Genomic DNA, 14,081 nt, shown 5'->3' on the forward strand with positions numbered 1-14,081 from the left:
TTTCAAACTGTCTTTTTGTGTCTGTCTTTTTGTTTTTGACTTGTACAGATTGAAAAATTAAAATTACATCTCATGTTGTAAAGTCTGCATTTATTCAATTGAAGTACCTATAGCAAAAAAGATCAGCGAGTATTTCTGGATGGCAGTATTGAACACAACACGAAATTGCTACATCAGAAGTGAAAATTGTAGAATTGAGTTTTGTTATATACTTTGATATCTGTAAATTGTAATTTTATTATCTGGTGAAATAAACGATGAGAAAATAACTCTCCCTGATATTTATTTTATTATAAGCAGTGATCGCCGTTGAGATGTAGCTGCGTTGCTCCTCCGAAGCAGCAGGTGGCGCTTCAAATGTCTGCGCTCCAAATCTTCCTTTTCTTCTTACCACTAATGCTAGCTGATAGCTAACAACAACACAAGATCCCGTATTAGTATTTTATCTTGTACCGATTAATAAGGTGAGTCTGTCTGTAATCTGGCAACGCAATAAAAATAGAAAAGACTGAAAATAGTTCCATGATTGGATAAGTGTCCGATAGATTTGGGCAGCTGTACGACATTTTCTCGCTTTTTTGTTAGATAATATAGCTTCAACAAGCTGGTTCCGTCCGAGCTAGGTCGAGTTAGCCTTGCCATACAAATTTTAAAGCTCAAGTCCAGATCACTTTGCACATTTAGAAAAGAAACCTAGTAACCCTTATCAATTTGCTATTTTTAGTTATATTTCCGTTATCTGTAGTCATAGTCTTCTTCAATTGCAGCTGTAAGTTATTAGTTGTTTACCTAAACCCTTGAACATATTAAAATGTCAAGTTTATGATGCATCTGTGAGTTATCCTGTAGTTATATTTGACAATCTATGGCGCTTATTCCACGTGGAAAGCCGCAGTACTAATGTGATGAGTGTAATGTTAATGTATATCTGTTGCGCTTTTTTCCCCCCTCACAAGATTTGATGTACATTTATACTATGAAACCTTTTTCTCATGATGTGGCCTCATGGTTTCCTTACGCAGCTCTTCTCTCGTTTTTTTTTTTTTTTAAATGGCTTGATAATTGACCACTCTCTATTGAGACGTGAGGAAGTGGGCCTTTCTCCCCATGCCATTTGACTTACTTTGAATTTCACTTCACAATTCCCCTTAAATTTGGCTTATGGTTGTCCACAGCCCTTTGTTTTTGAAGTTAGTACTTTTAGGTGATTGGTGAAATGTCATTGTGTGCACGTGATTTTATTTTATGGGTAATCAGTAAAAAAAAAACAATAAAATAAAGATTTACAATACATTTAGCTGTTTACAAACCCAACCAAAAGTGTACTTCAAGTCATCATTTCTACCATCATATTTTATAGTGTAAGTTTCAAAACTGGCTAACTATTGTATCTGTCCCTAGCTGAACTTTGTGCAAACCCTGTCTGGATCCTGCTGAAGTTAGCTACTAGCAGGAATTGAAACCATAGTGCTGGAGTTTTCCCCTTCATTAAAACTTCCTCAAAATGTTTGTGGTTTTGCGCAAAACCATATATGAGAGCAAGGGAAGTGGATCCAATCACTTTAGAAAAATCTACATTTACGGTCACATAAGGCCATCGCTTGTCTTTACTGTCTGGATTATTGTTGCATTTCTCACATCTTTGGAAATTGTCACTTGGAACTTTTGAAGTATTTTTGTATCTCCATTTTTGCCAAACAACAGAGGTTTGAGTTTTTTGAAAGACTGATCGAGCATATTGCCTGGTTTGTTGAGAGAATTATGGATCTGAGAAAAGTTAATGCGATAAATGTAGCATTTTATCAGTGTAGTATAAGTCGTCCAAGTGTTTTTGCTTCGTCGTCTCGGCTTTGATGACAATTGATGTCATACTTTTCCATTTCTCTTTAACCTCCGTGACACTTAACTTTTCCAACGTGCAATCTACAGTCCAGCTACCAAAATTGTAACATATAGTTTCTCTTTTTGTTATTTGTTTTATTTTGTTTTGTACTGAACCTGGACCAAAACTAGCACAGTTTGTGACTTCAGGGTCAGGACACCTTTGAGGTTGCCACTAGTAAACATTGTTAATTTCTCCTTTTGCTTTGAGATTATCTGCACAACTGTTTTTTGTGTGAAAGATGACACTTAAAAGCTTTGTGTTGTGATTTTTTTCTTCTAGGGGGCAAAGTGCTTCCAGGGCTTGAGCAGATGCAGATAATTGTAGAGGCTGAGCACTGAGTGCACAGTGGAGAGGCAGTTTTTCTTTCTAACCTTGTTGCCCCGGACACCTGTCACGCTGGCAATGTCAAGAGTCCCGAGTCCCCCTCCCCCTGCGGAAATGTCCAGCGGGCCAGTGGCTGAAAGCTGGTGTTATACTCAGGTAAACAATTAAGATTTTGTTAAAGCTAGTATTATGAATGTGGTTGTTGAATATGCATTTAGAAGAAAGTGTGTTTGACTTATCTCTGTCCAGATAAAAGTGGTGAAGTTCTCATACATGTGGACCATAAACAACTTCAGCTTCTGTCGTGAGGAGATGGGGGAGGTCATCAAGAGCTCTACCTTCTCCTCTGGGGCCAATGACAAGCTGAAATGGTGGGTTGGATGAAACGGCATATGTATTTGTTAGTTTCAGGGCGGCACGGTGGCGCAGCGGTTAGCGCTCACTTCTCACAGCAGGAAGGTCCCGGGTTCGATTCCCACCTGGACAGGGCCTTTCTGTGTGGAGTTTGCATGTTCTCCCCGTGCCTGCGTAGGTTTCCTCCTGGTACTCCACTTTTCCCTACCACTAAAAATATGTACAATAGATTCCCCTCTGGGGCCAGGACTCCCCTGAAAAGGAGTCCTCAGTGGGACTATCCTGGTTGAATAAAGGTCAGTAAAATAAAATAAAAAATATTTATGACAATATCAGCCACGGAGCGAGCAAAGTGGAAGATGTATATTGAGGAAGAGCCTTGGACAGATTTGTCATCAACAATGCAGTTTGTTCCTTGAATTTTGGTCTGTCGTAATCTGTAGATCCAGTAACCCTTTCTTTTATCGTCAGGTGTTTGCGAGTGAATCCAAAAGGCCTGGATGAGGAAAGTAAAGACTACCTTTCTCTGTATCTGCTGCTGGTCAGCTGCCCCAAGGCCGAGGTTCGCGCCAAGTTCAAGTTTTCCATTTTAAACGCAAAAGGAGAGGAGACCAAAGCAATGGGTAAGTTACACTCCCCACACAATTAAAGAAGGCTGAATGTTTTCACCAAGTTATTAATTTACATGTATGTCATGTTTGTCTCATGCAGAAAGCCAGAGGGCATATCGGTTTGTTCAAGGGAAAGACTGGGGTTTTAAGAAATTCATTCGAAGAGACTTTCTGCTCGATGAGGCCAATGGGCTTTTACCTGATGACAAACTGACTCTTTTCTGTGAGGTATGACTTTTAATTATACTATTACACACACATGATTAAGGTTGATACTTAATACTCTTAATCGTACACAGGCTTTTATAGAAAGTTGTGTCCCTTTGCATAATATGATCGATCATTTACCACAAGTGGATATGAATGAAAAATGGATGGATCTAAACTATTTGTATTGGGTCTTTTGTATTACAGCATTTTTGTTTTCTTATTTTTTTTGTTATAATCCCTGTCAAAACATTATGACTAAAACTAAAATGTTTAAGATTTTAGTGTGTAGCTGTTTTAAAAGGGGGTTGAACTTTACTGTAGTAAGTTGTTTAGTGAGTTATGCGACCAATACTAGAGGGCATTATTTCCACATACCTCGTCATACAAAACTGTGAAGGCTGTCTGTCATTCCAGGTGAGTGTGGTCCAGGACTCGGTCAACATTTCAGGCCAGAACACTATGAACATGGTGAAGGTGCCTGACTGCCGGTTAGCAGATGAGCTGGGAGGCCTGTGGGAAAACTCGCGCTTCACCGACTGCTCCCTGTGCGTGGCTGGACAGGAGTTTCAGGCCCACAAAGCCATTTTAGCAGGTAGAGGCATGAGCACAACACACCCCGTATGCAATTGCTTTATGGTTTTGTCCCTCCAGCTTGAAATATTTGGATTATACAATACACAATGCTGAGTTTAAACAACATGCTGTTTTTCAGCTCGTTCGCCAGTGTTCAGTGCCATGTTTGAACACGAGATGGAAGAGAGCAAGAAGGTACAGGCTTAAATCCTTTGTTTCTGAGACTTTTCTACAGTTTAAAGTGTGTGCTTTTATTTTGTAGATCAAGACATATATATATTGTAAAAAATATGTTAAAAAAACAAACATTTGAACTTCTAATTTGATATATAGATGTATATAGTTGAACTGAATAGCAAATTATCTTGACTATATTTCGATAGATTCCCATGTGTTGCACTCAAACAGCTCATTTTGGTCTCTTAGAACCGTGTGGAAATCAATGATGTGGAGCCAGAGGTCTTCAAAGAGATGATGTGCTTCATTTACACAGACAAGGCTCCAAACCTGGACAAAATGGCGGACGATTTACTTGCTGCAGCCGACAAGGTACACTAGTCATCTAAATATATTTATGAAATCATGTGTTCACAGGAAAGATATTACTTTTTGTTTAGTTTGATTGGTTTTCAGTTGCGTTGGGCGATATGGTAAAAGTAAATCACTGATCTTGAGTTTTGATTGAATTATTCTTAAACAACAAATTCATGATTTTTGCTCCAGAGCCATTTAACACTTTATATTTCTCCTAAGTCGAAACTTGGTCCAAACAATGAGCCATTACTGCCACAGGATTGGCTGTACACGTATATGACCTATTGTATTGCATGTGTTAGTGGTAGGGGAAACCGGAGTAAACCAGCACAAACATTGGAAGAACATATAAACTCCACACAAAGGCCCCGTCCAGGTGGGAATCGAACCCGGGGCCTTCTTGCTGTGAAGCACAGGCGCTAACCGCTGCACCACCGTGCCAGCCGTTAAAAGTCAACATGCCGATAAATGAGATGGGCCAAAACTACACAATCCTAGTTTTTGTTGTTGTTGTTGTTGTTATGTTTTGTTTAGAAACTGTTGGGTTTGTCGTGATTCACTGCTGTATGACTCCAAATGTCAGTCTTGTTGATGTTTACTTCTGTGCGTGCGACTAAGATATATATTGAATAATGTGATGGCAGTTAAACATGCTTAATTGTGTTTTGTGTGTTTGTCAGTACGCTCTGGAGAGACTGAAGGTCATGTGTGAGGACGCTCTATGCACCAGTCTCTCGGTGGAAAACGCGGCAGAAATCCTGATCTTGGCTGACCTGCACAGCGCTGACCAACTCAAAACACAAGCTGTGGACTTCATCAACTAGTGAGTACACACACGTATAGTTTTGAATTTTGCCTCTGCTCTCTAGTTACAGTGGGAGTAAAAAGTATGTGAACCGTTTGGATTTTCTTCTATTTCTTCCTATATTGGTCATAAAATGTGGTCTGATATTGATTAAAATCACAAGAATGAGTAAACAGGGTCTACTTTAACTAATACCACCCAAACAATTACAAGTTATCATATTTTATTGGTCATAACATGTTAACATTCACAGGACAGGGATGAATAAGTGAGTACACCTCCAAGAGCTAATTAGACAAATGTATGCAGACATTCAGAGTCAGGTGTGAGCCAACCTGAAGTCCAATCACTGAGGTGTGGCTTAAAGCTGCCCTTGCCACAAAAAACACACACACCAGTTAAGAATTGTGTTGTGTTATGACCAATAAAAATGTTGGTATTAGTTTAAGCAGACACTGTCATTCCAAAGGGTTCACATGGGTTTTCCTCCCACTGTATTATTGCATCATTTTGGACACAGGGGGAAAACGTATGCAAAATCAATTTGCTAGTAACTGTTGGCTCAAAATGGTGTCATGTATTTTGTTTTTACCATGGTTAATTCCCCATGCTGCCAGCAGAGGGAAACCACACAAAAGAAACAAGATGCTAAGAGAGCAGTCCCTGTTCTCTTCCAAACATTCTAATTCAAAGTTATACAGATTTATAAACTAAAAAATGTGTAGTATATTGAGGTGCCCAACAGCATGTTTGCTGGTCAAAATTATGCATGACATAATTTTATTGACTTCTGTTGATTTGATTTGATTTGATTTGATTTGATTTGATTTGATTTGACTTGTAATAATAAGTGAGATCATATATACTGATTATTCCCCCCCCCCCTAAAATAAATGTGCTTGTATTAAATAAAATACAAGCACAGTGTATTCAAAATGTGTCTTGATCACCATATCAGTAAATTAATATTTTTGATGCACGAGTGAGATGTGATTTTTCATTAGAAGCACAATAAACAGAACATATTATCAATATGGTATTAATAATAGAGTTACTGCATTTTGCCATTATAATAAATAATACTTTTCTTGTCCCATTTAGCCATGCTGCCGAGGTGATGGAAACTGCAGGATGGAAGTCCATGGTAGCGTCCCATCCTCATCTTGTTGCTGAAGCCTACCGCTCACTTGCTTCTGCTCAATGCCCCTTTCTGGGACCCCCTCGAAAGCGGCTCAAACAGTCGTAACCGCCCCCCCGCGACCTGGCTTCGACACCCATGCACATACATAGACCCCCCTCCAACACACAGGGATAACCTCTGCCCTTGTTGTTACCTTCTACACTACCTACAGCCTGTCATCGAACTCCCCTTCTGTCCCGCCCCAAATCTGCTGTATTTAGTCTCCTCTGAAGGCGCGGGGAAAAGGACGAGGAGGAAATGGAGAAAAAGGAACAGTACGGGCGTGTGGATGTTTGTTGTTGACAAAAAACACCCTCCCCCTCACTCCTCGGCTGTTGCTTCGTGAGGTCTGACATTGTGCTATTTTACATGTTTAAAGACTCGACCTGAATCCTATGGTATACTATGGTAGTTCCTGTCTGGGATTCGGAGGAGGATGAACAGGACACACCAGGTTTCATTGGGGGCCAACTGTTGTAAATGGTGACCTCTGGTGGCGAGCGTGGATTAATCAAGTCCTTTTCATGGCAAGGCTTCTGCTCTTACTGTGCAATGTATTGTTGGAAAAGAAAGAACTGTTGTCAATTTGGAGCAATGTGGGACTCGAAGCCCCCCCCCCGCTGAAGACAACCAAGGGCTATGGTCAATAAAAATACAAGGGACAAAATTATTCAATTCCTTTTCCTGAGGATAATTGGGAAACCTTGCACTAAAGTTACAGGTCACTCATTAATCAACCCCTACCAGCAGTCAGAAATGTTCAAGCACAGCTCCATGGACTTAACACTAGATCAATGACCAATAACAAGTTCCCTTTAAAATGTTCCATCAAGCCTATGTGTGCACTCCGTCTACTGAACTTTGCATCAACTGCTTCACTTTTTAAACCATTCGGATAATTACAGATGAGAGCAACGCACAACTGGATGACTGTTGAGGATATGTATTTTGTGTCTGGGTTTTTCTCCGTAGCCCTCGATAGAAAGAAAAGTCCAAGGTATCAATAGGTGTACACAAATGGATTGAAAATTCCGTTGATTTTACAAGTCACTTTAACCTTATTCTATGGCCGATTTCTTTTTTTTTCCATTCAGACGTGTCATTGATATAATTTAGCTTTATTTTGTTCATAGAAATTTGTACAGACACAAGTGATTTTTGAAGTTGTGTAAACAAAAGTATTTTCAACCGGTCATATCTTGTTTTCTTTACAGGCATGAAGACTGACGGGAACTGATAATGAACACGTTTTAATGTTCATAGTAGGCACAATGTGAAACTGTACAGAGGCAAAGACATGAAATCCATTTGAAGTTATTGTTGGGTAGAAACTGTTGATTTAAGGAACCATTGTTTCTTTCCTGTAGATATCGCTCATTATGAGAAGACGCTTAGTTGTTGCCATTTTGTTCTCAAAAGAATAAACTACAGCTATTTTGTATTGAAACAATCAACTGTCTTGATTTATTCAGTCAGTAATGATGCCAGTAGGCTACATATATTTTCATTTAGAGTTCTATAACATTACCAATGTCAAGCTGTTTCCATAATGTGGTGCTGTGTATTTTTATTATTATTATTATTACTACGATAAACTTATGTTACTTTTAACAGCATTATTTGGTAAACCTCAACTTTTATGAATTCAGTTTTCAATGTTGTGGCTAAAAAGGGACTATACAGAGTTTAAAAATATTAAAATGAAGTATTTTCCTCCCCCTACATGTTCTAAGGTGTAGAATGAGCTCAGACCTGTTCACCACAACTGCCTCTAAAATCCTGCACTGTCACTCAAAAAGGTGTTAATTCGGGTCCGAAGTGCCGTCATGCACGCGCTTAATATAGAAGCTGCAGTTACGCATAAGACCTGAGGTGGCAGTAGTGAGTATAAAATGGCTAACTTGCATCTAGCCCCTTTAAGTTTTAAGCACGCCCATGGCCAACTCTACATCTACAAAACAGTATTTATTATTTAGATAAGATGATGTATAATTAATACATAGGCCAAATGAAATCTTAAATGTTTTTGTTTGTTTTAACCTTGTTTGTTTTAATGCATTAACTAAGTGCATTTACTCCGGTTTTGGCTTTACCCAAATCTTAAAGTTGATAGCCTCTAGTCTAATGCCTCATTTAAAAGCTAAAACCTACAAAACTGATCTAAACAGATCTTTTTCTTTGTGTTGTTGTCCCTTTTTCCACATTCTTTCTCCGTCTCATTTTTGCCACTTTTTTGCTGCTCTTTCATCGTTTTTGTCGTCAGTTTTTGTTGCTTTTTGGTGAATTTTTTTGTCACATGTTTGTCAAGTGTCTGTTTCTCTTTTGTGGCTTTTTTTTTTTTTTTTTACACGTGTTTGTCACAGTGTTCTTGCTTTTTCATTTGGTTAATGCCAAACAGGAGAACGTGTGCTCGGTTCAGGTGGGGGTTAAGAGGTTAATCTTAGAGATTTGTTCTTGAGTCTTAATGGATTCAGTAGGAAATTGTCAAACCCAAACAGACTTTTTGACTTGACTTGTCGCAGCAATAATTAAGCCACCAGGTCAAGGGTTCATTACTCTTTTCACCTGGCAACATTACTTCAGGTCTCCATTGCTCTCAATTTGACCACAGTTGTTTTTCCACAACTCATCTTTCACAGCCACAGGCCTGAACCTATCTAGTGACTTTGCATCAGATTTCTCATCCCCTAAACGTGGTCACTTTTCCAGAAATCTTGCATTTGAACCAACCAAATACGTAATACATACTAGAGGCAATGGCATTGAGACTGAAATTTAAAACATTTGAGCATTGTATTTGTTCTATTTTTCTGATATGATTGTTTAAATAACAAGTAACATAACAGATTCGGGGCAGCACAAAAAGGAAGTGCCCTGAATGAAACTATAGATGGGCTTGTGTCATTACTTCTCTTGCTCTAGTTGGCCAGAAAAAATATTCCACCCTTTCTTTTACTGCACTGATACTAGTTGTTTTCATTGTAGTTAGTCATGAGAACAGCCATAATACCTTGGGGACACTTTCAGTGTTATCTTTGATGATTTAGTCTGATAGCCATGTATTCTTCATCACAAAGATGACCGTTTCCTATTTCAGGAAGCATTGAAGCAATATTTCTCACTCACAGTAAATAACCATTATCAGCAGGATTCACCATAAAAAGCTTTCCTGAAAACGAGGTAGAGCACTAAGAAGATTACTACTGGTATATTTACAAGTATAGAAGTTATTCGTGGTCCTTGAGCACACATATGCTGCGTTGCTTGTAATAGTACAAATGTGTGCTGGACCAGTTATGCTTTTGCTGGGATTATTAGGTAAGTGAATTTGAGATACCCTTTTTTTTTTTTTTTTTTTTTTTTTTTTTTTTACATATATTGGTTCCATTAGATGTGACATGTAAAATGTTTTCTTTTTTTTTTGCAGGCTTAGTGACTTCTCAGAGTAAAGGTATACTGTACTTATTATACTATACTGTTCATTTCTTATGACTGTGAGCCTGCAATTCTTTATTATAGTATGTTTATACATTTCTTTTTGTTTATACTTTTTACCCCTAAAGTTTTTGGTAGTCATTGTATACCTCTCCTGTGTATTCTGCACACCCTGAGAGTTTCTGAGAGCTGAATTTAACACGTGAATTTCTCCATTATGAGATCAATTAAGGCTTATCTTATCTTATTTATAACACATTTTATTGTGGACTAAAATGAGGCATACTACCTTAAATATTTCATTAGGTAACACTTCATTTTACACTATCTTGATACATTGTACCTAACAAAATTTAGTACAATGTTATCTGCTTTGTAACAATCTGTAAAAACTTGTACCAAGATAGTACATACACAATGGAATAATGTGAGTAGTACTTTGGAGGTACATGATGTATTTACGTAAGCCCCTTAGAGTTAGTGGTTACGGTTGGGGTAAGAGTCTTATGTCTTATTACATTATGTTCCTCCAAACTACAAATACATATTAGAATCAGAATCAGAATAATAGTTATTGCCATTGTTTGGAACATAGTGCAATACAGTAGTGCAAATGGCTGGAGCAGGTTATTACATTCATGTCTGATTTACAGTTATTTTTCGTGAGTTTGATTTAGAGTTAGTTTTCAAGAGTTTGATTTAGAGTTATTGTTAACGAGTTTGATGACGGAGGAGTGTAACTCATATTACACATTGTTACCAGTGTTGGGGAGAATACTTTGAAATGGTTTTTAGTTACTGAATATGGAGTACTTGGGACTATACAGACTATACAGAGTTTAAAAATGTTAAAATGAAGTATTTTCCTCCCTATACATGTTCCAGCCATGTCCTAATGTGTACTATGGGCTCAGACCTGTTCGCCACAACTGCCAATGAAATCCGGGTGCCGTCATGAGCTTAAAGGAATAGGCCACCGTTTTTACATACTGAGATATGTTCTTACCTAACCTTAGTCGAGTTAATATATCCCCGTCTGGTCTTTGTCCGTGCGCTCTGCCAGGCAAACGGAGCACATACGCAGCCTCTCCCACATGTCATATAGCTCCAAAAAAGCTCACGATAGAAGCTACCAAGCTCTTCCACGTGTTCCCTATTTAAATAAAGTTACGTGAAGTGTTTTCATGCGAAGTATATTTACACAGAAATGTAGCATGTCGATTTTATAAGCAGATAAAAAGGGGGACTATATTGTGAGGCGTAATGAAACAAAAACTACTGCATTTAAAAACTAAATACTCTCAAATGAAAGTGTAACTTTTTAACCAGAATACTCAAAATGGGTATTCTAAATATGAATTCTAAATACATGTATTTAGTTATTCCCCAACACGGATTGTTACATAGCACATTACATTGTACTATATTTGGCAGGTACAATGTGTGAAGTATAGTGTAAAAATAAAGTAGTTCACATGTCACTGTGGTTGGTTATAATAATGTGTCACTCACTCAGAGCATGACATGAGCAATAAGAGGAGTGGGAAAAGTGTCTTTGTTTAGCCTAGAACAGCACTGAATAGAGAAACATTGAACATTCAATCTCTTCAAATTGGCAAGGATCCAATCACGATTTGATTTATGTATTATATTTTCTTACTTCTGAAATCATCTGTATTTGTAAATAATTCATATGTGTTTTAAATGTCATTGTTCCCTCCAGCACCTCTGTACCCCAAATATGGCTTTTCATCCCCTACATCTGATGATGGAAGTTCTCCTTTAATAACCCTTGAACAAGGTTTTGTCTATTTTGGACGAACATATCACCAAGTCTATGTATGAGACCCATGTTTAATACAACAACTATTTTTCATATAAATAATGAGGCAATGAACACATTTTACTGACAATAGCACTATTAAAAAACAAAATGTTGCAGGTCAACCAAAATGGACATCTGACGTTTGAAATACCATGGGGAAGGTATATTCCACTGAAGTTTCCAATGCATGGACCCAAGGACATTATAGCTCCTTTCTGGACAGATTTGGACAACAGACAAAAAGGGAAGGTCACATACAAGCAACACATCAGTGGCAGTGTCCTTGAGCAGGCAACAAGAGACATCAATGAATACTTCCCATACTTACAACAAAGCCCTTTTGAAGCCACTTGGGTGTTTGTTGCAACATGGGATGGGGTCCAATACTATCCTTATAAAGGAGATGTATGTCACATATTCATTCTAACTATACAAAACAGGCGAAGTGTATTTATTTACAACTCTCCTTTCTTTCTTGTTTCTAGGGCTCAACCTTTCAAGTTGTTTTAATCAGTGGCGGGAATATGTCTTTTGTGCTGATGAACTATGAAACAATAGAGAGCATAGACCTACTCAACACAACTCACAGTGTACAGAATGTACAGGTAAGATTAACAACAAATTTAAAGCCACACACCATAATACAAAGATTTGTGAAAAATATGTCTTTACTACTTCTCCTTATCCCTGCCTTACAAACTTTACTGGGATGTAGACAAAGGTTATCTACGGAAACTCATTGCTGCCAAAGTGAGTGAAACTTTTTTGACTGCGCTTTCTCGTTCGAACGTAATGCCATCTCGTTCGAACGTAATGCCATCTCGTTCGAACGTCATACCATCTCGTTCGAACGTCATACCATCTCGTTCGAACGTAATGCCATCTCGTTCGAACGTCATACCATCTCGTTCGAACGTAAATGCCATCTCGTTCTAACGAATTGCCAATGTCGTTCGAACGAGTTGCCAATGTCGTTCGAACGAGTTGCCAATGTCGTTCTAACGAGTTGCCAAAAGCCCAACGCACACCAGAGCGCAGCGGCACATCATCTGACGCGCGTCCATTTCGGCACAGGCGGCGCGTCAGGGCACTTCAGTTCAGAGGCTTTTCCTCAAACCATGTGGTGCTTTAAACGCGGAATTCATACATTGATCATTAATAAAATAAGACACGTATGTCCGTGTTGCGAGAGAGAGAGAGAGAGAGAGAGAAAACGTGGCTCTCTTTTGCAGGTTAATGGGGGCTGGCGAGTTTAACATGCTCCACCTGAGCCCTGATGATGGTTCTGTCTCCGCTGCTTCTATCATCCCCTTAAACAAAGTGTACGGCGGTCTCCCTGTTTGTCACAGCCGAGACCCGTCTATGCCTCTGCAGCAGGTCAAAAACGTAGGCCTATGTGTTTACCCCGCGGCACTACGGAAACTCATTGCTGCCAGTGTGAGTGAAACATTTTTGACTGCGCTTTCTCGTTCGAACGTAGTACCAACTCGTTCTAACGTAATGCCATCTCGTTCTAACGAGTTGCCAATGTCGTTCGAACGAGTTGCCAATGTCGTTCGAACGACTTGCCAAAAGCCCAACGCGCACCAGAGCGCAGCGGCACATCATCTGACGCGCGTCCATTTCGGCACAGGCGGCGCGTCAGGGCACTTCAGTTCAGAGGCTTTTCCTCAGACGCGGTGCCGCGGGGTAAACACCTAGGCCTACGTTTTTGACCTGCTGCAGAGGCACAGACGGGTCTCGGCTGTGACCAGAGCCGGTTCTTCCTATACGCAAACTACGCAAGGTGCGTAGGGCCCCCGCAGCCGCAAGGGCCCCGCATCTCAGTCAAACAACAGTGTTTTTTCACTGATTAATCAACACGTTGTTAGGGGGACAGGCTCTTCCAGTGCGTACTCACTCTCCGCCTACTTTTGCCACATATAACACCAAAATGGAGCAGTCTGCTGAAGTGAATGAGCAGGAGAGACATACCGCCTTCCCCCGTCACTTTCAAAGCGCGAGTGCTCGTCCGCTCGTGTCCCCGCTAGGCTGGCTGTCTCCTGGTGCTCGCTTCGCCGACCTGCTCCTCCGCGGCTGCACGTCACCCGTGTCCCGAGCGCTGCTCTCATGTTTTCTCTGCGCGGTCTCTAGGCTGCAATGGCCACACTCTCATTTAAACTCTCTTCTTATTGTGTCTGGTGAGTCTAGAGTATCAGGACAGTAGTTTGGCGAGTAGACGAGAGTAAAAAGCCGTTCTCCGTGGCCTTTTTGTGTAAAAGTGGAGTTGAATCCACAGGGTTCTCATGATCACAGTAACATACAGTAACTCTGGTTCTCTGAATGTGCACAGTCTATAACGAGTT

At 39.6% G+C, this 14,081-nt stretch overlaps 1 protein-coding gene across 1 annotated transcript; it reads left to right on the top strand.

Annotated features, from left to right (window-relative positions):
* The first annotated feature begins 353 nt into the window (after positions 1 to 353).
* Positions 354 to 7,893, top strand: spop (speckle type BTB/POZ protein). The gene is made up of 10 exons (XM_079576922.1): positions 354 to 464; positions 2,165 to 2,365; positions 2,459 to 2,580; positions 3,035 to 3,186; positions 3,275 to 3,402; positions 3,799 to 3,976; positions 4,097 to 4,152; positions 4,384 to 4,506; positions 5,172 to 5,314; positions 6,398 to 7,893. Exons 2-10 carry the CDS (start codon positions 2,288 to 2,290, stop codon positions 6,540 to 6,542), a joined length of 1,125 nt encoding a protein of 374 aa, XP_079433048.1. The 5' UTR covers positions 354 to 464; positions 2,165 to 2,287; the 3' UTR covers positions 6,543 to 7,893.
* The last annotated feature ends 6,188 nt before the right edge of the window (positions 7,894 to 14,081 follow it).

This window comes from Gobius niger (assembly GCF_951799975.1).
Source record: "Gobius niger genome assembly, chromosome: 19".
In the NCBI taxonomy this organism is placed as follows: Eukaryota; Metazoa; Chordata; class Actinopteri; order Gobiiformes; family Gobiidae; genus Gobius; species Gobius niger.

What these genes read in the sequence shown, in the direction of transcription:
- spop (XM_079576922.1), top strand. Translation starts at nt 2,288, where the DNA reads ATGTCAAGAGTCCCGAGTCCCCCTCCCCCTGCGGAAATGTCCAGCGGG. An exon ending in AGAGGAGACCAAAGCAATGG is followed by an intron (nt 3,187 to 3,274) that starts GTAAGTTACACT and finishes TGTCTCATGCAG; the next exon opens with AAAGCCAGAGGGCATATCGG. An exon ending in AACTGACTCTTTTCTGTGAG is followed by an intron (nt 3,403 to 3,798) that starts GTATGACTTTTA and finishes CTGTCATTCCAG; the next exon opens with GTGAGTGTGGTCCAGGACTC.